A 27,418-nucleotide genomic window follows, 5' to 3' on the forward strand; every position below is an offset into this window, starting at 1 on the left:
AACTTATTTATAACATTTACAAGAATGCTAAAATGAGCGTGGGGTAAGACAAGGCGATATAATGTTGAACCCAAATTGTTTATCACAGTCCTGGAGAGTGCATTTAAATAACTGGATTGGTTTAAATCTGGATTGGATTGATATGGTCCTTATTTCGGTATCCTTGGAGAGATGAGACTGATGCTGAATGTATACAGGAGGCGTGTGCAAGAGTTGGGCTAAATATCAAAAAATTTAGGACAAATCTTGTTCCAAGCTGTAACATCAATATTGGTGATGATGAATATTCCATCTAGAATACTTTCGATGGTATGTTATTAATCTCTGATGCCTTTCTATATTTTGCCGCAGAGATTGCGTTTTGAACCTCACTGATTGATATAGGTGCCATGACACTATCCTTTCTATGGTGTGACGGACTGCTGTCTGTTTCCAAATCAGTTTCTCTATGCTTAATAGGTTTTGGAAATAATTTTTTCAAATGTCATTCATTTCACTATCACATATTATTTATTTATTTATTTATTTATTTCATGTGGGTACAGAAACAGGTCGAACCCAATAATACTGTACCACAAACAACCAATTGTATACAAATAAAATAGAATTACAGTTCACAATACTAATAATAATGAATTAACATTAATGGTACAAAAGTGATTCAAAAGGAAAAAAAATAAAACAAAGTTTAGGTGATATAAATATATCATATATCAAATATCAAATGAACGCTCGAGGCAACACACCAACTGCAGCAAAGAGCAGTTTTTTAAATGCATAGAACGAATGCTGAAACAGATCTATGTTAACACGATTCGCCGATCTTGCCATTCTCAATAAAGGAGAGTTTTGACAGGCATTGGTTCTAGGAGTAGGTGTCATAAATAGAAAATCAAAGCGAAGTAATCTCGAAGGAACGTGAACACATATAGAACCGACAAGCATTGGAGAATCACACTTGTTGTTCAAAAGTTTGTAAAAATATAATATATCCCCACAAAAGCGACGCTGGTTGAGGGTTAACATACGAAAAGAAGTGCAAGTTGATTCGTAATCAATGTATTGAATGGAAAATTTAAAACAAAGGTGTTTGAGGAATTTAGATTGAATACGCTCAATTCTAGATTTATACGAGAGATACTGAGGATTCCAAACGACGCTGCAGAAGTTAAGTGTGCTGTAAACATAGGCAAAATAGAGATTTCTAATTGCAGCAATGTTTGAAAAAGCTACCGTTGATCTCATAATAAATCCTAACATACGCCAGGCTTTGGAGACAACAGTATCGATATGTTTATCAAATAATAATTTATAATCAAATGTAACACCTAAATCTCTAATAAATGAGACACGTTGCAACCTCTCACCAGCGACGCTATAATTGTAGTGGATTGTGTTCACCTTCCTAGAGAAGGAAATAACATTACACTTTGATAAGTTTAATGAAAGGCGATTATTTAAGCAAAAAGCATGTAGATTGTTTAAGTCAGATTGCAGCTTAGAACAATCAAGAGGTGAGGAGATACGGAAAAAGAGTTTTAAATCATCAGCATACATTAAACATTATTTTTCCTGTTCCATCTCAGCATAGAGCTGTGTGCGATTTGTGCCTTTATCTTAACTGTCTAACAAATTTATACACATTCCTGGTGTTATTAGCTTTAAAGTGTACATATATTTCGGGAAAGTTTATATTTTCACTACCGACCATTCTCGTTTACGTAATATCTTCTTCGAAAATATTTAACGAATGACTAAATTCAGTTTTTATGCTTCATTAATTCTTGTTGTTTGATTCTTTTCTAGTCATATTGCACTTCCATCAAATCCAAGATCCATGAGATTGTTGATTTCCAATTTTAAATTAAGTAGTTCGTTTAAGATCTTATTATTCTTCTTCTTTTATTCAGGTTGTAACCTGTTTACGTATCATTCATTGTGTTTCATTAGAGCTGGAAATCCAACTTCCTGGTCTCCAGAGATTTCTTTCTAGCTAATCTTTGGTCTCTTTTGTCTTAATCAGCCAGGTTTCTTCCATTCTTTGGAAGTATTCATAAAATTTTTTTATTTCTCCCCTAGCAAATCTCATGACATATCCGAATCCACAAAATTCTCTTACAATTTTGTTCCTAACTCTATCTTTTCTTGTCTTTTCCACTATTGTTCTTAAAGTACTCATCTCAGTTGGTTCGCATCGCAGTCATATATTTTGGCCATGAGGTTCGTGTATCGAGAGATAATAATCAAAGGCAGCCTACAGGAAACTTAGAGACATTTTCATGGGCGATATTCCTGTATATTTGAAAAGAAAGGCTGTCAATCAATGCGTGGTTCCTCCTTTGGTTATGATATACGGTTCCGAAACTTTAACATTAACGGTGGCCATTACCAGGAGGCTCAACGTAACGCAAAGAAAGATGGAGAGGTCGATACTGGGTGTAACCCTGAGGGACCACATACGAAATGAAGACCTACGAAGAAGAACTGGCGTAAATGATGCGGTCAACATTGTGGCAAAGCTCAAGTGGACTGGGCGGATCATAGTCGCAAGAATGAAGAATGGGCAGTGGTTACCTGATTATAATACGTCTTCGATCGTTGACAATTCTTCGTCTTCAACGCCCATTTCATCATGTTCCTCTACATTTTTGTCCGAATCTGTTATATTTTTACTTGTATTACTTTTGTATGTACTGTTTGGGTATTTACCCTAGGCCGGGGTAAATACCCATTTTTTAAATACCTACCCGCCGGGTATTTACCCAGCGCCCATCACTGTATGTAACTGATTTCAATTATGTATAAAGTGTTCCTGGGGCATCCTCTACGTTGTAACTATACGGAATTTCTTTTATTCAGGGAAGCATGAATTCCTGAATAAGAAGGTAAATTTTTGTTTGCTATCGGGGAATCCCTTTCCTTGGTTTGTCGACTGTAAAGATGTTCCATTTTGGGAGATTATTTCTTATTATTTCTCACTAACAATACTTAGCTCTTATGAAGATTCTTATTTTCCATAAACATCGTTGTTATGATTTTTTAAACCCATCTCTACATGTTTGATTGTTATAGATATAAAACAATGATCATCTTTTGGGGAAGAAAACGCCAATTTTGAAAAGAAACAAATATTTTATTGTCATATAACATTTTGATTAATTTAAATAAATTATTAAGTTGATACAGAAATTATTTGAGACAACATTCTTAATTAATCTTGATTACACAAAAATAAGATCTATATTTCATCAAAAAGTTTCCTTTCCTCTAATTTAAATTCAACGCATCACTAGAAATCGATGCATGTCTCTAGCCCGCAATTTGGACGATTTCTATCTTAAACAATAGTTTTATTTACATTTAAATTAATTGTAGTAATACTGTTTTAAACAAATAAAATAAAAACGCCTTCTAGTCGAATTTATGAGTTAACAAAATCAGCCGAACATTCCCCACATATGAACGATTCATGAGAAATAATATCCAAATTGATGAGTTTTTGACATGAAACGCACTTTGGTAACGAGTTATTCACCTCTAACTCAAGATCTCTCTCATATATATTACGTAAAACGTTTTGTTCCTCAGTTAAAATTTCTTGTTCGACTTCAGCGATTAGATTCAACATGGAATTTATATCTTCCGGCTCATTGGATATAACCATATTTTTTATGTGTTCCCCACTTTGTTCTACTAATGTTTTTAGTGTTTCTTCAGAAAAATTCCGTTGGGAATCCCTCTGTTTCTCCCTTTGTACTTGTAATCGGTTCTTAAACTCCTAATAAAAAAATAATTAATATAAAGAAAAGTGAGGTTAGAAATCCTTACTGTTCGTATTTCACTCCTAAGGCTATCCACTGTTTGTTTATTATACTTGGAAAACTTTTTTTGGCTGTTGTACGGACTTCGACCGTCTTCTCCTTCCATGATTAAGCAACAAATTGATGAAATTTATGAAAACAATTTCAAACAAAAAGTTTATTCATCGTAGATGGCGACATCTATGAGAAGGTTAACGAATTACACAAAATAGCGGTAAAATTTAAAAGTTCATCATCTAAATTAAGGTGTGATTCCATATAATCGATTTCAATTTAATAAATTAACACGACACTCCTTTCTAACTGTACAGGATTATATTTAGTTATTCAGGAACCTTGGAGAATACTTTATCATGGGGAATAAATTAGTTACTTTTACTGAGCAACAATTGGAGAATTACCAAGTAAGATTTTTAATTAAGATTTAATAATTTAAATTTTCTTTAATTTAAATAGGATTGTACGTTTTTCGCACGAAAAGAAATCTTGAGGGTACAAAAAAGATACAGGGAGTTAAGACCAAATTTAGTCCCGAAACGAATGACGGGAAATGAAGCTGTTGAAGTAAAAATTCCCTTGGAAAACATGGAGAAGTTACCCGAATTGCGGGAAAATCCTTTTCGTCGTCGTATTTGTCAAGTTTTTTCGCGAGATGGTAAAGGAGCTTTATCGTTTGAAGATTTTCTTGATTTATTATCTGTGTTCAGCGAACAAGCACCCCGCGATATTAAAGTATATTACACATTTAGAATATATGGTAAGTCACATAACTGGATGAGATCGAAATAATATGTAATAATTCATTAGATTTCGATGGGGACAATCACATAGGGCCCGAAGATCTCGAGCAAGCTCTACATTTATTAACAAGAAACGAACTATCATCCGAAGATATACAACAAATTGTTGAGAAAGTTGTTGAAGAGGGTGATGTTGATGGTGATGGAAAACTCTCTTATATGGAGTTCGAACATGTTATAACTAGAGCACCCGATTTTTTTTCTAATTTTCATATTAGAATGTAAATTCAAAAACAATTTTAATAAAGCAAACTAGAGTAATAAAATTTTTATTAAAAATGCCTAGTCACTCAGGAACTTACAAAAACGAATCACTTCTTAAACAAATTTCCCACTTAAAATTAAAATATTCTAATTTTACTACTGATGATTACAGAAACAATCTAAAAAGCTACAATATTCTTTTTATTCTAATCATAACTCTAAAAAAATAAATCTAATTGGGGATAAATTAAGTGATATTTCGTTTACGGTTTTCTGACTGTATAAGTAGTCACTTTTCCGTTATCATTAACCGTTGTGCTCGCTTGATGGAAACTACTTGGCTTTCCATTTACATCAGACGAACTAGAGAAACTGCTTGTAGAAACGCTGTGGAAACCTCCAGGTGCTCCATCGGGACTCGCAGCGAATCTGGTGTTTATATTGGGAGAGTTCTATAATATAAAAATAAATAAATTATTTTTTAAAACAAAATTCTTCTGAGAAATACGTCAACATAGTTCATACTAATTTTAACTCTAATCTACCTCATTGAACATCGAGAAAGAATACAAAAAGGCAGAAAAAACATATAATTGGAAAATTTTTGGCGTTTTGAAACGTCCTTGAGATCCTATTTAGCAAGTTTACAAAGACTAATGACCTCGCGTTTTCTCATTTCGCAAAGTTATGCTTGCCATAGAGTAGAGAATGGATTAAAAAGTTGAATATTCTTACCGGATTTTCAGGAAAGACACCGGCTGTTTGATGTATACCACCAGGTCCAAATGCTGCTGATGCAGCGGCTCCTTCACCCCCATTTCCAGAGTAATGTTGTTGCCCCTGAAAACCTGCATATGCAGGTACTCCTCCTGGAAATCCATAACCGGCGTAACCACCAGGAAATTGTCCAGCACTAAATCAAATTATTAATTATTAATTTGTTATAAACATTTAATATTTGTAAATGGAAAGATAAAGTGTTAATTAACACGCGCATATTTGTTTAATACCTTTTCGATGAGATTGAAGATTTTGCTTGTGATTTACCATTATGAGCTGTGGAGAAAGCGTAAGAAAAGTCGCTGAAATGAAAGCGTAAGTTCCGCCACCGAATATGAATTTGTGAAGGTTTGACCTTTTAACTTACTTCCCGATGAGTTGCTCGTGATATTTTCTTAGGGAGCCAACGTATTGCTGTAGAAAGTTTTGGAAATCAAACTGTGGGAATTGCGGGAAATTCGGAGGTGCACCATCCCCGGAAAATGATCCAGAGTAACCATATCCATAACCACCTGTGACTTTATTATCATTAGTATTATCGGTACCTGAGTATCCGGCGAATGCGGAGGACGCAACAGCGAACAGAACGAATATAGGAAACATCTTTTCGCAACTGGCGCATCAGTTTTCTTATAAACAATATATTACCCACTCTCTTTTATAACAGGTATAGTTATTATGTGCTCCGACGCTAACCGATGTTTCTCGAGTTCACTAAAACTGGTTATTAACAATTATTATTCAATTATTATTTGCACTATATGCTCCCACGGTTTAAGCACAAAAATTATTTTTCATTGACGCTAAATAATCAGAGAAAAAAGAAAATCGTGTCAAGTTCATCTGACATTATAACTTGAGATCGTTGGGTGAAGGTCAATTAAAAGATCCCAGAATCTGATTCAAATAATGTTTACGCGTTTCATTTTTAAATTAAAATACAATTTTAATAACGGCTCATCTTCCAAGGTAATTATTTCAATTATACCTTTCAACAGGATCTAACAATTTGTTGCGCAAGGAATTTACATTCAAATGCAGAATAAAATTTTTTTTAAATAGATTATAAGCCATTTACCAAAATAACAATTTTTAAAAGCTACACAAAAAGGAACAATAAAAGAAAACCGCAGCAATAAAAAAGAACATCTATTAATTTCTTAAAAACGACGTCTAGAACGATTAGATTGTGTTTCAATGTTAATCTAAGGTCAACGTCTAATTTGTTGCTGAATTTCCAGATTACGTAAGGTTTTAAATATAAATGAAATAATTTTGGTTGCATACTCAATTTATTTTCTGATATCATATTTTTTTAATAAAACAACAGGAAAATTATCTTTTGTGTACCCCTGTATTTCGTACGGCTTATTTTCAATAAATTCTTGAACATCTTTAAATTGAAAATCTTTACTCCCATCTAAAAATTAATTTTAATTAAGAAGTATTCATTATAAAATTATTAACTAATTTGAACCCTACATAACTTCTCCGCAGTCTCAAAAGATGGCGATTGTGTTGAAGAATCCTGAAATGAAGGTGCTGGACATGGCGGACCTTTCTTTCTTTGGCCAGGTGGTAAAGAACTTTCTGGCCTCCCTTGTAAACCAGGAGGAAGTTGATGACATGGTTTCTGATTTTTATTGTGTTGAGATTTTTGATTACCTACAAACATAAATTGCTGAGGATGCACACGATCCGGTCTTCTAGGAAAATAATCTTCTAGATAATCAGGGGTATAAGGATCATAATAATCGTCGTGATGATTGCGGTTCGGAAGATGATTTCGAAAATAATTTCTATGATGATGATGGTGATGATGATGATAATTACCTGCCAAGGCGACTAAAAATAAAACAAAAAATTGATTTGAATATATAAAAAAATATATATGAAAAGGTTAAAGAACAACCTGTAACGATGAAACAAAGCAGAAATCGAAGACATGATGTTTTCAATGGCATATTTCGTTATAAACTAAAAGCCACGAGCAACCTGTTTTGGGTTGTGGAGTGAACTGCTTGTCTTCAATAATGGCTCCCGTCTCCTTGGTGGCTCATCTTGTAATACTCGTTCATTGTATCACATTTCCAAGGACACCGCCGGTCCCCGTCTTTTTAAAACGTGCCTTAATGCTAATTACGACACCATGAATTCGTGAGATTAATTGGCATTCACAGATTTGTTAATAAAAAAACTTAAGAAGAATCGATTCTTTGAGGCCTTTGTTTTTTGTTTTCTGCTTTGTACATCCGGCAAGAAAATTACTAAGGAAATTGATGATTATTAATTATTACCTTCAATTCAATCAAAAAAAAAAAATTAAACTAAATTTAAAAAAAAGATTGTTGTATTTTTATAAGTTTACGACATTCCTATTTCGAAATTGTGAGGTATCGATTGACTCATCGATTATTCTAAATTTATTCAAGGTGGTTTTTAGCATCACCCTCTTAATGCCAAAGTTAAAAAAAATTTTATCGGTTTCGTATTTTTCCATATTATAAGTTACATATTTTATCGATTATATTTCAAAAATTAACTCTGTAAATTTTATCTTTAACGATCTCAACCACTTTCTCAACCGGTTAGTAAAACTATGGGACCTTGTCATACAATTAATTGTATAATTAACCGGTGAAAATATATATTTTTGCTGATTGGAAAAAATTATAATCTATGTTTATAAAGAAGCTAATCATCATATTGTTGTGCTTGCTTGATCCCCTTTTATGAGTAAAGGTCTCGATTGCAGCGTCTCGTCCACAAGCGACCTTGGCACTAACTTTAAGAGTCTGATCTTTAAGAGTCTCTCTCTAATTGTAAGTATCTTTTAATGGCCAAAAAGAATCTCGTAATTGTTATAATAATAAATGTATTACAATTAAAAAGTATAATATTTTTAATGGAAAATTTCGCTTTTATAAATACCATTTAATTCTTGAGATAAAATCTGATTAAAATTTCTGAAACTCAACCCGAACGAATTGGTATAAAAAATTAGTATTTTTCATAACTTTTTTTAACATAAACATATAAAATTAACATATTTGCATGATAAAGAAGCATTTGTCTCAAAGGAGAAGATTAAGTAGGTCGTGTTCATACGGATGATTGCACATCCGCTCTATCAAACCAACCCATAGAGGGACCACGATCTATTTTCTTTGTAGTTACAAGTTATTTATGATGATTCGCGATTATAGTTGCTGTTATTATTTTAGAAACTTGTTTATTGTGATACATACCCCGATAATAATAAAGTTTCATGGTTTTACTAAGTTTCTATTATTAAGTGTTATCTATTTTAGATTAATCGTTTAAATAATAAAGCTTTTGTGTTTAAATAAAAAAATTGTATTTTTTTTCTACAAAGGTGTTTACAAAAATTGTTTAAAAATTGATTACAAAACGTGACTAATCGATAAGACTTTTAGTTCCTGGTTGGTTAATTAAAAAACCAAGAATGAGGAATACTAACGGAGTAACACTCTTTTTTTATTTAAGGAGATGTGGCCGAGTGTTGCAGCAATTTCGCTACCAATGCCATATAAACGATAATACCTCACAAGTTGGCCAGCAGTTACGGAGATCTCCCAGTGCAAGAAGGTCGAGGATGATCCGTTTAGTTTATCTTTCGTTGGTGCTTTGCTTCTTGCACATCGGTAACAAACTTAAAAATTTCAAGACGAAAACAAATTGCCGGTGGTATTTTTTATGTCGTTTTAGAATGTGTACCGAAAGGTATTAAGGAAGAAGGAAAAGGAAAACTTTTGTATGCAAACCCGAAGATTCAGGTGTTTTTAAGAGAAGGTGACACACCTTTAGAAGAAATTGATACAGATTTGGCCGCCGCTTTTAATAGTTACGCATTAAAACACAACAAAGTCATCGTGGGTGTACCTATAAATGAAAAAATTGATGCGAATGAAGCGAATAAAGCCAACGAGGTCGATGATGGTAACTCAAAATTAAATATACCAAAAATATAAAAGATATATATTATAAATTCTTAGAACTATGAGTGAGTAATTTATATATAATATAAAAAATGTACCAATAAAACCTTTCAATAAATACCTAAAGCCGTTTTTATCTTATCTTATCACTAACACCTTACCTACATAGATTTCAAAACTCACTTGTTATAGTTAATTCAACACTCCCATTTTGAGTGTGGCATTTAGCGTTCATTTGTTTTGGGTAAGTAACTCTCTTTTAATTAATTTTTTTGTAACATAATAATTCAAATAACTTAATTTTTTTGTTCTCAAATACTTTATTAAATTCAAATTGTAATCAAAATAGGGGTAAACGCCCAAAGTTTTTCTTATCTAAAGACAGAAGATAAGAAAACTTGAAACTCAAATTTTGAAAATTATAAAAATTCGACATTAATAATTAAATCTTTATATTTAATAAGAATTGATGTAAAGTAAAATTTTTTTTATAATCCAGGTTTTATACTTTAAACATTGTGACTCATTAAGTAATCATCGTTACAAAACTAAGATAAAATAATCGAAAAGTATTTATTTGAAACGTGGTTAATACTTAACACCGTTACAGATATGGCTCGAATGACGCCGATTTTTGCATACCTAACAATCCTGTTTTGTTTAAACAACCACATCGATGCTCAAAATTATGGAAGTTCCATTGCGCCGTATCTTGTGGAGTGTTACAACCAAACCGACCTTTTCGTTGCTGACAGAAGACTTCCTTCAACTATAAACGTCCTTATTGATCTTATTAGAAAAGCTGAGGATGGCAGAACTACCCAGGATGCTAGGCAACTCTCCAGTGAATTAATCCATAGGTATTAATTATTATTATTTTTTTTTATCAAAACATTAATTCCAATTCATCCATTTTACAGATTTAGGCAAGATGGAATATTAAGATCAACCGATACAGCTGAAGATACAGAGTTTTCTTTACCATTCAGCCCCGTGGGGATACAAGCATCCAAAAATAGAGTACTACAACTCATCCTCATTCCAGGATCGGCTGTTAATTTTCCAAATGAAACTTTGAATGCACTTGAAAGTGTAAGTTGGGTTAAAAATTACTAATTAATTTAGTTAGGGAGGGTTCGGTTTGTGAAATTATTTTAAAGTCCAAATTAAACTCAATATATAGAAATGCAGTAAAACCTCCTTATAATGGATTAATATGACCTGTCTAGTTCTAGATCCAGTCTTAGAACTAGAAACATTCAGGTTTAGCCATGCGTCTCTCAAGACGGCTAATCCTGAATGTTTCTAGCTCTAGGTCCAGTTATATCCGAAGTCCGTTTTAAAGAGGTTTTACTGTGTATATAAATTTATAATATATATAAATTAAAAATAATATATTTTAGTGCTCCCTTCACTTTATTTTATCAAGCACTGTTGACACGACGATTCGTAATGATGAATCAAACGTTTGTAATCGATTGGGAAGATATGAAAGAAGAGGAAGAAGTGTTGATGATGATGTTGAAGTTTTTGAGAAGGATCAATTATACAAGTAATATTTAAAAAAAAATTAAAATATTAAAATAATTAATTTTTAAATTGTAATAGAGCACTTCGTGGAAACATGGAAGAAGCTGCTGAAACACCGGCTGAGCCAAGTGATGAAACACCCGAAGAAACGCTTGATACGCAACATGAAGAAACCGAAGATGACCCAGTTGAATCCCTTGACGAAAAAACTCGTACGGGTGCTTTACAATCTTTGAGTGATTGCCCGGTTGAAGGTGGTGTAATTTATACTCGTTGGGGAGCTGTTCAAGCGGGCACTGTAATCGCTGGCATCGCCGCCGGGTTAGCACAACAAACAATAGAAAACCTCGTCGACAGCAGATTTGCAGCAACTCTAAGTGGCGATTTAGCTAAAGCATTATTGTTTCAAACTGGAAGAACAGGAGCTGTACGTTCTGTGGGCGCAACCGGAGGATGGAACAGTACCCAAGTACCCAGATGGTATTTTATTAACAGCAATACAAACTTCGAAATGACCGATGCTGATATTAGAGCTGGAATTGATGGGTTAATTATCGCCCAGAATGTTGTTAATTGGAGAAACAGTTTCCAAACGATCAAAGTTTCCCAAATACTTGATTTATATTATTCTCAACGAGGAGTTTTTAACGAAGAAGTTAGAGCGTGTAACAGATATAATTTATTAGCTACTGTTGCACCAACTGAAACATTAATTGCTCAAACCACTGCTTTTACTCCTCAATTAGATCGTTTTGCTGTTTCTCCTGGTTCTATCATTCCAGCTGGTATACCAACATTATCACAAAGAATTGTTAATTTGTTTAATCAATATGCACGTAAGTTTATTTATTTAAATTTATTAATTAAAATTTAAGCATATATAGGCAACTCAATACATTTATTTTTAATTTATCTTTTTAAGCAACGATGTCATCATCCGATCTTCAATGCAGTGTTGATACAAAAAGTAGGAATAGAATCGCAACGGAAATCATTATCGTTTTAGATACAGCGTGGACTCATAACGTTGCCCAAGCTGCTATTTCTTATATTTTAGATAATCTTGATGTTAACAGATTTGAAAGTAGCTACATGATTATTAACGGTGGTGATGGGGGAGTTATTGTTAATTCTAGTACAACGATCTTGGATTACCATCAACGTTTTAATTTGACAGTTCAACAAGCTCGTAAGTAAATTTATTCTTGGAAGTATGAAGGTTATTGAACTAAAATTAGAATTAACACTAGGATTATCACTAGAACTAAGATTACACCTAGATCTAGAAATATTCAGGTTTAGCTGTGCGTCTCTTAAAACGACTAAACCCGAATGTTTCTAATATTAATTCTAATTTTAGTTCAAATTTATTATTGTAACAAAAAAAAATATATTGGATTAATTTTTTTAGATCAAACTGGTTTTCAATATAGCAGAATGTACGCTGAAGTAGAAAACATAGTAAGGGAAAGAATGGATAATTTCACTGACGTAGGAGGAAAATCAACAATAGCGGTGTTTATGCCTTCTCAAGCTACCGTTTCTGAGGCGGATAGGAATTTTGCTCGGGAGAGACTTGAAATGCAACGCTCCTTATTACCAGATTTACGTATTATGGTACTTGGCCCTGGTCAAGCTACAGTTTATACCGATTTAACAACCGGAGGCGAAATGGATGTATTTACTTTACAAAATTCCATAGATGGAACAAACATTGTAACGGCACTTAATCCATTTTTGGATAGAGTGCGCGATATACCCAGAAGGCTTATTAATCCTGCGTGCAGATCTGATTTCTCAGGTTCAGAAGGAGAGACGCATACACACGACGATTTCCTTGAACCACAAACAATTAACTATTACAGAATTTCCCCTAATTACTTTTTCGGAGATGGTGATCGTTCGTTAATCGTAAGAGGACAAGGATACGGTACTTTTGTTGTTTGCACTTCAAGAACCGATATGTATGTTAGTCAAAATAGCACCGCAGCTGATAGAGACTGTAGGAATATCAATTCTAATGAAGAAACGTTTATTATGGATGGCTTTTGTACCGGGGGGTTAATTCTAGATTGCGCACCATTTTACATTTCAGTTCAATCAACGGCGGTTAATACAATTTGGCGTTGTACAGGTATTTAATTTAAATTTCAATTTAAATTAATTTTTATATAACACAATTTTTCTAATTTTAGATGTAGGCTGTAGATTCCCTGATAATATCAAATTTACATTTACATTAGTCAACTTTTCTTGCCGTAGCAGTTCCACAACCATCATGGGAAGCGTAGCTTTAATAGCCGTAATGTTAGCGTTATTGAAATGGTAATTATAAAAAAAATAATACATATTGAAGAATACATTTGTAAGATATCAACATTGTAGTTCGATAATTTATTAACATAAGTATTTTTATTTTAATCAATTATTTTTTTTTGTTCTTTTTGGTATTAAACTTAGCTTTACAATATTTTTGAAAACGATTTTCTTATTCTCCACCAATTTTTCCAAACCCGTTCCCTTAATAGACATTTTATTTGCATTAATAAGTAAGAGATTGTGAGATTTAGAAGGTGTTGTTTAAACGGAATATGAAGGTGTTGTCTTATGGTACCGAAACCATGGATTGAGGGCGTTCATTCTGTACCGGTCGAACCAGTTCTTGGAAGAAACCCAACATGCTTTCTTTACAGGTAGCAAAACCCAGCTTTTACTTTGTAGAAAAAAATTAATAATTAAAAAAAATGTGTCAATTTCGAAATGTTTAGTGTTTTTAAACGAGTATTTAAGAAGTTTATAGCAGTACTTATTACGGTATTAAATTACAAAAGCAATTGTGTTCACTACGCGTCTTTAACTAGGCGCTCGTAAAGCGATTGTTCCTATTTCCAATTTTAACAAACACGTTCTGGGCAGTTACGCAAATCTCCATGTGTAAATATCGCTTTATGATCGTATAGGCTTGTTTCGAATACTACTGGTAAACAACTTCCACTACCAAATCCAGAACCGTAACGAAACATTTATTTATATCCCCCCTATAAAAACAATTTTTAACAAAAATATGTTACAACAAAGTTGTTTTTAAAAATTTATATAAATATTTTCATATCTATTTTAAACTTATTACGCCACTGATCTTTCGACCATCTGAAACTTCTGGAGAGGATTCTGGAGGCTCAGCCTAAAAACCGCAGAGATCAACAGCTCAACAGTTTAGTTCGAACCGCGATGTTCTTCGTCACGTTTTTAACGTTCTCGTTATCACTATCGTCAACACTCGTTTCCGGTTTAAACACAACGACCATCTCATCGTTAATTAGTGCCACGTCTTGCGCACAATTATACGAAAAAGGAATCGAAGCATATTTAGAAAACGATTTCGAACGTTGCGTTCACTATTTAGAAGCTTCCGTAGAAAAATACCGGCAATATAGCCGTTCTCTTCATGGATGCCGCATCGAATGCAAAGATCGCGCACGAGATGTCCCATTTCTCTACGAAGAAAACATCGAGGACTTACAATTTTATGAAAAAACACTTAGAAATACACTCTGCATTTTAAAATGTAGAGCGAGCAAATTTTTACCTGAAGAGTATAATTTAAATCCCGAAACTGAAACGATTTTTATTGAAAAGAAACCTTACGAATATTTACAATTATGTTATTTTCAGGTAAATAAATAAGATTATAAATTTATTATTTATTAATTTTTGTGTTAGATTGAAGAGTACCAAAAATGCGCCTCAGCGGCTTTTACTTATTTAGTGTATCACCCGGATGATAAAATAATGTTAACGAATTTGAAGCATTACTCGAAACTTCCTGGGGTCGATGTAAAAGACATCGTTAATTTTGAAGCGCAAGTAACTTTAATAATTATCTTTTAATTTGAGGTTGTAATAACATCTTTTTTAAGATGTACGTTTATTTGTACGTACACGGATCTGATGCTCACATAAATAAAAATTGGGACGATGTCATCCAAAATATGGAGGAATCGATAACGTATTATTTATACGCAGAAGAAGAATGTAGGGCATCTTGCGAAGGTCCTTTTAATCAAGGATGGTTCCCCGATTTTATACCTTCCATAGCAAGTAAATAATCTAATTCAATAAAAAAATAAATAATATTCAAATATTATTTGAATTATTTACAGATCATTTCGCTTATAGTTTAAGATGTAAACGAAGGTGCCCAGAACAACTATCTTCATTAAATGGGGAAAAATATGATGATTTATATCCTAGTCATTACCATTATCTACAATATGCTTATTTTAAAACTGATAAATTAAAGGAGGCTTGTGCAGCCGTTGAAACTTATTTGATGTTTTATCCTAATGATGAAGTGATGATGTCGAATAAGGAATATTATTTAAAGCTGGATGTTAAAAAGGAATGGTTTAAACCGAGGGAGGAAGCCGAAGAATATTTTAAAAGGGATCTATACGAAAAGAGATTGTTTAAATTTATTATGAAGGAATTTAATGAAGAGTTGGATAAGAAGAGAGTTGATGTAAGTGAACTTTATTTTCGGTTATTAATTCATTTTCACCGCTATTTATTAATAATGGTATTTTTTAATAAAAGCATGATTTTATTTAAATTTATTTTATTTTAAGTATTCTTGGTTTGCTTGCAGGATTCTTCAGCAAATGTCAAAGAAAATGCCTTGTGATTCTCTACTTATGCTTTTTTTACTGTGTAAATATCTGGGATAAATTAACATTGATTAATTAATTAATAAATGTTCACTTTTTTTAATTATATCTTAATTATAATTTTATAAAAAAACACGATTATACTATTTTGTAAATAAATACTCTCTCTTCTTTAACACCTCACTCTCATTAATAAAATTTAGTAAATTAATTTTTTTTGGGAGACAGATAAGAAAAGGAAATAAAATTAAAGTTAGTAAAAACGCGAAAGATTTAAACGGAACTCACCGGTATTTAGCCGAAGATGTATTAACCGAATCGGAATGCACATCTTTGATTTATTTGGCGAAACTGTTTGCTTTACCCGGGGATGGTTACATTGGAAACAGAACTCCACACACTTTGATGGAGAATTTCGAAGGTGTTACTTTAAGTAGGACCTCTTTACTCACCTACGTTGGAATGTTAAACGCAAACGACCTTAAATTAATAATCAAAGTTACTGAAGACGCTAAAAATCATATTCAATATTATTTCGAATTAAACAGAAAGTTGTATTTTACTTACACCCATTTAGTTTGTAGATCTCCAGTTCCAGGTAAATTGAAAAAATTTTTTTTTAGTTAATAAACAACAAAATCGTTTTAGGATCTCCAAGTAACCGAACTGATTTTAGTCACGTTGTTCACGCCGATAATTGCAACTTAAAAAAAAATTTAAAATGCGAAAAAGAATATCCTAGTTACACGTACAGAGATTATAGCGCTATTATTTATTTAAACGATGATTTTGATGGAGGTGAATTCGTTTTTGTTTCGGATTTTTACGGGAAACAATTGGAGGTAAATTAATTATTAAATTTTATTCAACACAGTCTTGAGAGACGCAAGGCTAACATTTTTTGTTTTAAAATTTTTTTTAGAGTACTATCATCCCAAAATGTGGTCGAATGGTGGCATTTTCATCTGGAAATGAAAATTTGCACGCTGTAAAAGCGGTAACTAAAGGATCAAGGTGCGCTTTGGCCGTTTGGTTCACTTTTGATAAAAAGTATTCAGAAAATCGAAATTTCGCTTATCAAATTTTAAAGGGGGCATAATATTAGAATAGAATAAGAAATGTAAAATAAAATGTTATGTTGTTTGGTGATAATGAAGAAAATGGTTATAAAAAAAATCTTATTTATTAAAACTCATATCCTCGCTACTTTTTATTCATCTCTCTGATTAGTACATTTCTTACATTATAACATAATTAAAAAAGTACACCTACGATATTTTTTTAATTATTTATAAATAATTGGCAGTTTATATAAAATTTTTCTATGTAATCGTACAGGCGTTCCGTGTACGTGCTGGATGAACTCAAAAATTTACCGCCAAGCGATAGAGAATTACAAAGTACATTTAAAGAAAAAAAAAATAAAAACGTTTTTGTACACAACAAAATAAAAATTTGCAAGATCATCAAAAAAACACCTTCGCAATGAAAATATTACTTTGGTCTTGCAGTACAAAAAAAGTTAACGTATAGAACAATAAATTGCGAAAAGTTATCCATAAATAAAAATTATTTTTTCATGATTTTTTTTATTACATTTTTTTTAATAATTTCACAGTCTTATTAAACGGTTTTTAATAACATCAAAGAAAAAAACGAAAAAACCTATTAAAAACGAAAGTTAATATTATAAAACGAAAATAATTAATACCGCGAATTAGAACAAAAAATTATATATGAATATATTTAACTACAAATGAATTCAAGTACAGATTCACATTGAAAAAATTCCATTCTTTTGTGATTACGAAAGATGACCGTGCCTGCACTTGTACTTCAATCGTCGATGAAAAAAACCTCCAATGACATATACTCATGGCAGTGATACTTTTATTTATTTATATCTATTTTCTTTTTTTCGAGAAAATCAAAAAATATCATTACAGGTTTTTTACGCAATAAAACAAACAAAAAGGTACAATTAATAAATTCAATTAAATAATTCCTTAGTTATTAACACTATCTATTTACATATATATCATAATTAATTGTACTTGTAAAAATTCATTTAATTTAATCATCTCCGGTAGATTTTTTTTTGTACACAAATAAAATCGTTCGTAAAAATATACAATTGAAAGAATATACAAATGAATTTATTTTTTATTTAACTCTTTTTTTTATTAACAATGGGATGTGAGTTTTTTTTTGCAAATGGTATTTTTTAAGAAGGCAGTGATTAATGTTTTTCGATTTCTTTTTAACTAATATTTCTTTTTTCGCTATAATTTATAATGAATAAATAAATTTGCAATGAAATTATCGAATTTAAACGAATAAGTCGAAACGATCTCTGAACACAAGTATTGCAGTCTAATATTATCCCATAATCTTTATCTTTTTAATTTAAATTAATATTTTATTTCAATTTTTTTTCGGATTTTCAAATATAAAAAAAATTAAAAACAAAAATTTTCCTAAATGAACACAAATTATACAAAGTTATATTTTTATGTCATAATTTTCTTTGTTTCAAGATGATCTAGTGAAAGATGATCTAGTAATGAAACAAATATTAATTATTGCAATTTTATATATCACTCTGTTATAATCAAAAAAGTAACTCAATTAATAATTCAGTTAATAAAGAAAACGTTTTATTTTTTATCGAGATTCCATACAAACCAAACTTAATTTTTCCAATTATTTGATTGGTAATTTTCATCTCTAACTGAATCTTTTGGCCAATTCCAATCTTTTCCTTTCGGCTTAAATTTATCCCTCGGCGCATCCACGTATTCCTCTACGCTACTTTTTTGATATATATCATCCCGCCAATGTTCTCGATAATAAAATTTCTTTTTATAATGTTGATCAGGTTTCGTTCGTTTTTCTTCCGCGTGCCTTTGATACTTTAATAACGGATTTTGATTGGGACTTTTTTCCGTGGCAACAACCGGAAGTTCCGGGCTGTACGAAGCCGTAAGATTTGCTGGCGATGAAGGCGATGGTGTCCGCGGCGGTCCTAATTCATCGCCGTGATCCAACGTCGGCGAGCTTTCGACACTCTTACATTTATTTGAAGGCACCTTAAATAACGTTGGTTTGGCATTTGGATTTAATTTTAACATTTGTTTTGTGGCTGGCATAGACGTCGATGGGGCTGTTGGTATATCAAGGCCGATTCCGGAATCCGGCGACGTATTACAACTTTCGTTACCCTCCGTTGACCTTCTACGCTTATCTAATTCGGTTGAAGCAAAAGCCACCAAACGATCGAAACCTGACGATATTCGATCTTGCCATTTAGATTCTTCCGGTTCTTCTTCAACTTCAACATCTAATTTTAAGTAAAAAAAAATATGTAGAAAGAAATTTTTTAGTATAACAAAAAAATAATAAAAAAATGTTGCTAAATGTAAAAGGAAAGATGAAACCTTCACCAAATAATAGACAGTATTAAAATTTTAATAGGGAAAAATAATAAAAGAGGCGTTTAAAAGCTACTTACCGGTGATATATATTATTCAGCTGGCTTAATCTAGTATGGTACGGTAAATATGCATGCGCGCTTATGAGTACGCGTGTTTGTGCATGCCTCAACTGTGCTGATTCCTAAGTCAACGCAAACAAACTACTGTAAGTAAACTAGAGAATACCATTTCCACCATTACGACCATTACCGACAATTTTTTGGAATTTTAATGTATGTGTAACATTTTTTTGATATACAAATTTTGTCCACAACTATTATTATTGCATAATAATTATCGATTAATGCATCCTCAAAATGAGACTAATAACTGGTAGATTCCCCAGAGTAGAGACGAAGAATCACAAGAATGCGACAAGCGCTAAAATATGGTAAATAAGAACGTAACAGAGGACGACGGTGGTGAAGAGACTCCTGAAGAAATAGATAAAGGCCTAAACACAGTGCGAAACAATAAACCTTGGAGGCATTCAAATCGAGTTAATCAATCACAATCCAAGAGTAGTGAAGGAACCCTTAGCAGATGAGAGCAAATTATTCATAAAAGAGGTAACATGAGAAATTGTGAAAATTATAGAGAGATTACTATTACTAGTTTGATTGGTAAGCTTTTCAGGCGTAAATTAAAGACAAAGGTGGAAGGTCATCGCTCTATTAAAAAAATATTATTATTTAAAGCACAAAAATAAGAACATTTGAGAGCATTACTCATTGTTACAAAATGCGAGTACGTTTGTAACAATAATATGTTTTAAGTTCAACAGATAAGGTGAAATTAAAATGGCTTATTTCTGGATTACTCCAAAAATCACTCTGACATAACCCAAAATAACAACATAAATGCGCGTTTGTGTTGCCTTGCTGCATTACTATATAGGACACTAAAAAACCTAAAAAAACTCCATGTTATGGAGTGGTGAAAAACAGTTGTGGACAAACCATAATCATAAAAGTACCATTTTTTGTACACCACTCTATATAATTTCCATATTATAAAACAATTTCGAATATTTGATAAATAATTTAATAATTAAACCAAAAGATTGAATTGTCGTAATGGTTTTATATTAAAAATAAAGTTATTTTTTGAATATATTTTTTAATTTAATTAATTATTTAAATAAACCTTTTTAATAAAAATAATTAACCCACCAAAATATACGGTAACTTGTTTTTGTAAAATAAAAAAGTGCAATGATTAGTAGTAAAATCGATGAAATCTATCAAAAGCAATACTAAAGCTCTGCATGCAAACCAAAAATAACTAAAATCATTAAAAAAAACCGACTACAAAATAACTATAACAACACCTTTAAAATAATTTTTTTAATATAAAAATGAATTCAAACCTTCGTCGTGAGTTTTTCGTTGAATCGGGTTGCTCCTATCATCTCCATCCAACGGTAACGAATGAACGTCCCCTGCTGAATTTTCCGAGGGGTTCCGATGATTATGATTATCAGCGTATGAAGAAGATCTTCGTATTGTTGTCCTAATCGGACCTTGTATAACCGGCGATTCTCTTTTGTATTGACAATCATTTTGGACTGTTTCGGTCTTAATATGACTACCTTCTTGATAAACTAAAGCTCCCGGAATATATCTTCGATCAAACGCATCAACTTCTTCTTTAATTTGAGTTGTATTCAAAACGCGAGCTTGTAAACTAGCCGCCAAACCTTCCGGTACAAAATTACAACGTTCCGCTGTTGTTTCTGGTTGAACAGACGGTTTAACATCTGTGTGAAAGTATGATTCATGATAAGGTTTTAAATCAGCTCGAGGTAATGGTGTGTATTGTTCATTTTGTGAATAATTTGAATTTGTTGATCCAGAACGTACGGATGGGGGATACATAATTGTTGTTCTTGGTGAAAATTGAGATTGTCTCGGTGATATTTGTGGTTGTGTTGCGTAAGGATGCGGTTTTGGATGATTATGAACGTATGCTAAACCTTCAAGACCCTCAGTTGATGACGGCCTTGAAATTGGACTGTATACTTGTCTTAACGGTTCTGTTTCTTTATTGATCGGTAACGTGTCGTGTACTTTTACATTCACTCTTTCTGGTCTCGGTGGGATGTTTGCGTTAACAACCGAACGGGAAGTAACAGTTGTTGTACCTTGAATATCGCTCATATCAACAGCGGCGTTTATTATAGACTGATTAGATATTTCTAACGTACGTTCGATTTCGCCCGATACTAAATCACCAATCGTTCGTGTTGCAACCATTCCATCATTTTGCGATGAATAAGTATGATGTTGTGCTGCAAGTTTTTCTTGCGATAAATGACGCCTCAAAGCTAATTTGGCTGGGGAAACTTGTGTGTAATCGGGTTGTTCTTGACGATGACCAGTTTCACGATAATTATCAATTACAGATCCTAAACCTTCTTGTTGCGAATATCCAGCACGATATTCTTCCGGTTTAACAACTGTTTCCGTTTTGTTGTATTTATATTTATTATGATTATTGGTTGTTTTATGATCGGGTTCGTTTTTAATGTATTGATAAGTGTATTGCTGAGAATTATTATGTAAGTTAGGTAAATTGGTGTTACTTGGTGGAAGATAAGGTCCTGAGCTGGTCGGACTATATATTTGCGGTTTCCGGTCCTCATTTAGCACAGATGTTATGATACTCTTTAAACGATCCTCGAAGTTTGTTATTCTAGGTGGTTCTTGTGATCGCGACGTATTAATCGTGTTGATCGGATTTTGTTGATAATTATTTAATTTAGCTCGTTTTGAAACAGCTTGAGGAGCTGGCATTGCATTCCGAGATGATCTTTGTCCATTTCCGTTCGTCGTGTGATTTTTTGTAACCGGTTTATTTGACGACATTTTACTAGCTTCTAACATTCTTCCTTTTTCTAATATTTTTTGGGCTAAAATTTCTGGGTTTTGTTCCTCGATCTTAACCATATCGGGTACTTCCGGCCATTCTTGCGATCTAGTTCTGTAATCTCTCGATTTTCTTGACACCTTCGAGTTTTGTTGACGAACATTTAATGCTTGGGCTTGTTTCCTTTCCTCGCTGCTTTTTTCTAAAGACAACACTTCGTTTTCCAACATTGATACTTGATTGTGTAGCTTTTTCCTTTGAGACAGCGTCGATGAAATCTCCCTTAGAATGTATTCTTCGGGAACAAGTGGAGAAACATCTCTTCGTGTGGGATCTTGTTTAGAGTACTTTTCCGTTATTTCTTGTTGGCGCTGCGTAATCAAATTTTTTTGTTCTTGCTCCAAACCGTAAACTTGAACTTGCAATTTACTCGCCTTCGCTTGCAAATCTTTGTGTCTAATCACAATCTCTTTAGCTTTCGCCAATAAATCAGCGGGTGATAGCGCGTTTATGCCCAACTCGTTCATTCTCACTTTCAACAAGGCTACACTATCATCGATCAACACTTTAATTTGCTTTTCTAGTTGAGCCGCCCTGTTTTGCAACCGCTGATTACGCTCCTTCTCTTCCGTTATTAAATTCTCCACGTTACCTTTATATTGAGGCGTTTTCATTTCCTCGATCATACTCATATATTGAGCCCTGTACATGTCTAATAAAATTTGTAATGCGTACGGTGTATTTTCGGGAGCTGGCGGAATATCCAATTCATCGTGAACCATATCTGTGCTTAGAGATGTTAATTTTTGATCTACACAACCTGGGGGTGGTGGCAATTTTTTACCATTTGCTAAAATCGAAACAATTTAATATTATCGTCTTAGCTTTATGCTGACTTATTTTGTTAGAAAATTAATACAAGAAGGAAATTGGTCATTGTAACACTTGGGAAAAATTATTATTATTATTAAATATAAAAGTAAAAAAGTTTAAGATAATTACCTTGTGGTGATGTGCTCAGTAACGTTTGACTATGCAACAAATCAAGTCCATTAATTTTAATTGCTTTCTTTGGTTTGGTTTTTCGAACACGTCCCCGTCGTGGTTTCGCCAAAGGTTTATTAACCGCATTATTACCACCTTGGACTTTTCCACCGCGTTGGATTTTTCGTCTCAACTTCTTCGGTTGACGTTTAACCTTGGATCCGACGACCTCGTCTTCGCTTTGACTGCTTTTCCCTTTGTTTGAGCACCAATCGGACCAAGCTTTTCTGGTTGTTGGTCCGGCGGGATCGAAAAATTCGGAATCGGAAGATGAGTCCTGCATTATTTTCGATAAATCTCTGCGGGCTTTCTCGCGGGAATTGCGAGACGAGTTCGAGTTGTCGTCGTCGTTAACGGTTCCCTTTGGATTACGTAGCCTTTGGAAGTATCGTTCGAGTTTCGTGCGATCGATGATGTGTAAATAATAAGATACTGGTTTCCCAGTCCAAGAAACGGAACCTCGCAATGGTGACATCTCTGAAACGTGCATTATTGTACCGATATCGCTTAAGTTACGATCGGTTATACGAAAATTTAATGGACAAAAACTTTTTGAAGAAACAATCCTAGCACCGTCTTTTAAATCGGCAAATCTTTCTTTTAGTTGATGATCTACGTTTGGACCGAAAGCAAAATTATTAACGAACACAATAGTGGCAGAGGTGATCTTTTCCCGATGTTCTTCGTTTAAAAAATCCCCCTTAATTAGCTTATAATCCCCAAATTTCTTTCCGTACCATTGCATCCAAGCGCGAAAGTTTTTGTTCATACTTTCTGCATATCTACTCGGAACTTCAGCGCGTTCTACTCCCAAACAAATTTTACACGGAGTCGCTGCGGCCATTTGCAGAACAACTTGACCAACACCTGACCCTAAATCTATGAAAATATCATCTTGGGTGATATCGATCTGATCGATCATTTGACAAACTAAATCGTAGGATGTTTCACCGTACACTTCCGGTGAAAATGGCTCATACTGATTTAGTTTATCAGGGTCTGTCACTGCTTGGTTATAAGTTTGTTGTAGAATGTGACGCAACAGACCTCTCGATGGATATTTATTTAACCGTTGCGCTGGTAAAGATGTTCCCTTCTCCTAAAAGAAATATGCAATCAATTTTTACGGTTGTAATTGGAACGTGTATTCTTACCAATGCAACAATGCTATCAATCGCGCGATTAAACCGATCACAAAGTAATTTCATACTTTCATAACTTCTCGTATCATAGTCGCAGAGGATGTTATTCTCCAGCGGTAGTTTGAGCTCTGGGAGGTCCTCGCAGACCCAACGAATCGTTTCCACAATTTCCAGCGCACCATCATGTCGATCCTAAAGAAAAAATAATCAATTAATAACAAAATAAAAATAATTTTAGGTTATCTTATTTCATGTTTTTGTCATATCAATGTCCATTAATATAATATCATTGAACGATACATTATATTCACAAATTTATGTTTTAATTTGTTTCAACTCAATAATTATAAATAAAAAAGATAAAAACATTAATTGTGTTAATCAATTTTATTTAAAATTAAAAAAAATAATTTTTACGAAAATTCTTAAATCATGTCCATTACTATTAGGTCAATGATTGACATTCTCGTCAATTCTAGTCATTTGTAAACACACAGTTCGACTCAAAAATGAGTGAATGTTCAAAAGCAGGAAATGTGGATCAAGTTGAAAACGAAGAACCAGAACTCTCATCTGAAATTGAAAATCCTACGGATACGAAGGAAGAAACCACGCATGATGTATCTGAAGAAATGTTAGATGAAGGAACAACTCAAAGTGATACTTTACCTAGATTGGTAATTCCTAGTTTCGTGGCGCATAACTCGCGTTTTGGAATTTCCGATTTCGTGGTAAAATTATGTATGGAAGAAAAACATAAATGGCTTTGTGCGATCCCAATCGAATTTATTATTAATGGTGCAAATACACGCGGATTTCACAGTCACCCGATGTTCGAAGAAGCAATGTTGGTGTTAAAAGGTGACCTAGTCATAACTCGTATCAGTAAAAGTCAAGAACCAATTGTAAAAGCAGCTCGAGGTCTGTATTATCTCATTCACGCCCGTTACATTTTAACAGACCAAGGTTTAGCGTACATTTTAAAGAAATACCACAACCACGAATTCGGGTGTTGCCCCCGATACTTTTGTTACAACCAACCTGTCATCCCCTTCGGATTTTCGCCGGATCTTGAACGCGATACCATACAAATTTTCTGCGGAAAATGTTCCGAAATATATTCACCGAGTAATACAGTTAACCACATTGATGGGGCAGCATTCGGACCTCTATTACCAGAAATGTTTTACCTACAATTTCCTCATTTACGACCTCAATTATCCACAAAAAAATTTCAACCCAAGTTGTATGGATTTAAAATACACTCATCATGTTATCAACAAGAAACTGATACCGATGATGAAGATTCTGATGATGCCGAAAAATTTAAAATACAACAATTTAGTAAAAGAGTGCAATAAAAGTTTAAATCAAATTAAATTGTAATTATGTATTAATAAAGCATTTGTTTGATGAGGAATAATTCTGCATTTTATTTTCATAAATCTCTTTAATTTCTTTTTAACATTTTGGTTCAGTTCTGAATCCACCCTCAACCGCCCCAAGTTATGTTTGTGGCATAAAAAATGTTCGCCCTAAGTATTGTTCATAATATTATAATTTATAGTTTTATAAACTCCAACAGTAGTTGACATATCTGTTGTGACAACTAAAATCAAACACACTGACACATATATATATAGTCATAATTTGAGTATTTGGTATCTTGAAATTTTTTAATTCTGAATAATTGATGGGACAAAATTCTTCAAATATGCATATGAGGAAATAGAGTCACATGATGGTATTTTCGTGCGTTGGCAAGAATTCCAATAATGTCAGATATCAATTATAATAAAATTCTAATCAAGTTAAAAAAACTTCCAAGATTTGGTACAAATAACAATTCTCACTGGATCTTAATAAATAGGAGACATTCCTATATACTTAATAAACAAATAAAGGATTGCTTCTAAAGAATGCAGTTTATAAAACAACTAAGCATTATCTTCTTAATATCATATTTCCCAAATAAGGATTAAGCTGCATATCGAAGAACAATAAACTTGAACCATTTGTTAAATACCCAACTCCATTTCCTTTAAAACTTAGAATAAGATTAAAAAAAAACCTTAAAAGCAACAAGTGTAAATACATCAATCACCTGGAATGGATTGTAAAGATGATTAAAAGATATGTATCTACAATAGAATGAAGCAAGAGGATCCAGAACAAAATTGCTTCTTTGAAGAAAACCTTTGAGTATGAAATCTCTATATTAATAAGCACAATGCATCTAAAAAAAGAATGAATTATATTAAAGAAAAACCCACAAAATGAATTTTATGCTTGAAGAATCACTTGACGTCCTTTGCACAACATACATATAAACAGTATTTTTGTTCTTCAAGAAATCTTCTTTCCATTATATGTATAGTAATATCCATTATATAGATGATATCTAAATTGATTAGTTATTAAGATCTGTGCAAAATCAATTGTGTTAGGTGTGAGATAAATGAATATAACAGTTTAGTATTAAACGAACAAAGTCTAATTTGTATTTACTTACAGTACCACGGCCAGAGGTTAATGGCCAAGTGTATAAGACAGGTTCAGCACCCGCTGGAGAATGGAGCTTGAGCTCCATGTCGCGAATATTGAAACCGTCAACTAAACAAACTACGGCCACCGTTCGTCGGTTGCATTTGGAGTTTAAAGGCGCGACCGAAATCCGCGTATTCCGAGGGGAAATAAAAACGACTACAAACAGTGAAAACACGCCATGGTTAGCGTTTTGAGGGGCTGCGCGCGCATTCACTGTACGTCGGCTTCTTGGAAAATGCAGTTAGGCTGCCGCCATTCATAGCGTTATCAATATCTACTTCTACACGTACGCCTCTTTTTTCCCCCTAATATTTGCTTTGCAATTTTTCTCTTTATGCACTCTACGCATAAGGGACTCCGTTTATCAGCTGATCAGAAAAAAATACAAACTCGATATGCCCAAGAAATTTTTATTCAAATTTATCTATATCTTATTGAAATATAAAACGATTTACACAATTATGCATTTTATTTGTTTAGTTGTGAAGCTAACATTTAATTTCATGAGTAATCTTCGACGTAAATGTTAATAAGCTACGTCCGTTGGGCGTCATTGCGTTACGTTTTCTCTCGGGATTTACGC

The 27,418-nt window shown here is 32.9% G+C and overlaps 7 protein-coding genes and 1 long non-coding RNA gene across 11 annotated transcripts; 5 read left to right on the forward strand and 3 right to left on the reverse strand.

The window, feature by feature from the left end:
* Nucleotides 1-3,352: 3,352 nt before the first annotated feature.
* LOC111414237 (calcium and integrin-binding family member 2-like) lies at nt 3,353-4,881 on the forward strand. The gene is made up of 3 exons (XM_023045523.2): nt 3,353-4,225; nt 4,278-4,578; nt 4,629-4,881. The coding sequence occupies exons 1-3, from the start codon at nt 4,175-4,177 to the stop codon at nt 4,844-4,846; spliced, it is 570 nt and encodes a 189-aa protein (XP_022901291.1). The 5' UTR covers nt 3,353-4,174; the 3' UTR covers nt 4,847-4,881.
* LOC111414236 (uncharacterized) lies at nt 4,875-6,382 on the reverse strand. 2 transcript variants are annotated; one of them, XM_023045521.2, is made up of 4 exons: nt 5,973-6,342; nt 5,836-5,907; nt 5,561-5,738; nt 4,875-5,277 (listed from the first exon to the last, which is right to left on the reverse strand). In XM_023045521.2, the coding sequence occupies exons 1-4, from the start codon at nt 6,206-6,208 to the stop codon at nt 5,089-5,091; spliced, it is 675 nt and encodes a 224-aa protein (XP_022901289.1). In that variant the 5' UTR covers nt 6,209-6,342; the 3' UTR covers nt 4,875-5,088. The 2 variants fall into 2 exon arrangements, with proteins under 2 accessions (XP_022901289.1, XP_022901290.1); XM_023045522.2 differs by lacking the exon at nt 5,836-5,907 and having other exon boundaries at nt 5,973-6,382.
* A 496-nt stretch (nt 6,383-6,878) lies between these two features.
* On the reverse strand, nt 6,879-7,675 carry LOC111414177 (uncharacterized). 2 transcript variants are annotated; one of them, XM_023045408.2, is made up of 4 exons: nt 7,518-7,653; nt 7,439-7,450; nt 7,088-7,270; nt 6,879-7,025 (listed from the first exon to the last, which is right to left on the reverse strand). In XM_023045408.2, exons 1-4 carry the CDS (start codon nt 7,567-7,569, stop codon nt 6,898-6,900), a joined length of 375 nt encoding a protein of 124 aa, XP_022901176.1. In that variant the 5' UTR covers nt 7,570-7,653; the 3' UTR covers nt 6,879-6,897. The 2 variants fall into 2 exon arrangements, with proteins under 2 accessions (XP_022901176.1, XP_022901175.1); XM_023045407.2 differs by having other exon boundaries at nt 7,088-7,450; nt 7,518-7,675.
* A 737-nt stretch (nt 7,676-8,412) lies between these two features.
* On the forward strand, nt 8,413-9,426 carry LOC139431424 (uncharacterized). Its single transcript, XR_011641526.1, has 3 exons — nt 8,413-8,427; nt 9,113-9,270; nt 9,335-9,426. It is a non-coding gene; the product is annotated as an uncharacterized lncRNA (long non-coding RNA).
* A 167-nt stretch (nt 9,427-9,593) lies between these two features.
* On the forward strand, nt 9,594-13,564 carry LOC111414176 (uncharacterized). Its single transcript, XM_023045406.2, has 8 exons — nt 9,594-9,808; nt 10,175-10,424; nt 10,485-10,656; nt 10,968-11,116; nt 11,173-11,930; nt 12,017-12,283; nt 12,506-13,228; nt 13,290-13,564. The coding sequence occupies exons 2-8, from the start codon at nt 10,177-10,179 to the stop codon at nt 13,421-13,423; spliced, it is 2,451 nt and encodes an 816-aa protein (XP_022901174.1). The 5' UTR covers nt 9,594-9,808; nt 10,175-10,176; the 3' UTR covers nt 13,424-13,564.
* A 602-nt stretch (nt 13,565-14,166) lies between these two features.
* LOC111414178 (prolyl 3-hydroxylase 1-like) lies at nt 14,167-16,928 on the forward strand. Its single transcript, XM_071199102.1, has 7 exons — nt 14,167-14,769; nt 14,818-14,961; nt 15,015-15,195; nt 15,258-15,616; nt 15,990-16,359; nt 16,410-16,603; nt 16,684-16,928. Exons 1-7 carry the CDS (start codon nt 14,326-14,328, stop codon nt 16,858-16,860), a joined length of 1,869 nt encoding a protein of 622 aa, XP_071055203.1. The 5' UTR covers nt 14,167-14,325; the 3' UTR covers nt 16,861-16,928.
* On the reverse strand, nt 16,926-27,053 carry LOC111414151 (DOT1 like histone lysine methyltransferase grappa). 2 transcript variants are annotated; one of them, XM_023045346.2, is made up of 6 exons: nt 26,801-27,053; nt 24,301-24,480; nt 23,105-24,245; nt 20,604-22,952; nt 19,273-19,376; nt 18,675-19,101 (listed from the first exon to the last, which is right to left on the reverse strand). In XM_023045346.2, exons 1-5 carry the CDS (start codon nt 26,876-26,878, stop codon nt 19,303-19,305), a joined length of 3,822 nt encoding a protein of 1,273 aa, XP_022901114.2. In that variant the 5' UTR covers nt 26,879-27,053; the 3' UTR covers nt 18,675-19,101; nt 19,273-19,302. The 2 variants fall into 2 exon arrangements, with proteins under 2 accessions (XP_022901113.2, XP_022901114.2); XM_023045345.2 differs by lacking the exon at nt 19,273-19,376 and having other exon boundaries at nt 16,926-19,101; nt 26,801-27,049.
* LOC111414152 (casein kinase II subunit beta'-like) lies at nt 24,719-25,711 on the forward strand. The gene has a single exon (XM_023045347.2). It carries the CDS (start codon nt 24,798-24,800, stop codon nt 25,647-25,649), a length of 852 nt encoding a protein of 283 aa, XP_022901115.1. The 5' UTR covers nt 24,719-24,797; the 3' UTR covers nt 25,650-25,711.
* Nucleotides 27,054-27,418: the final 365 nt, after the last annotated feature.

The sequence above is a fragment of the Onthophagus taurus genome, chromosome 8 (genome assembly GCF_036711975.1).
Source record: "Onthophagus taurus isolate NC chromosome 8, IU_Otau_3.0, whole genome shotgun sequence".
NCBI lineage: Eukaryota > Metazoa > Arthropoda > Insecta > Coleoptera > Scarabaeidae > Onthophagus > Onthophagus taurus.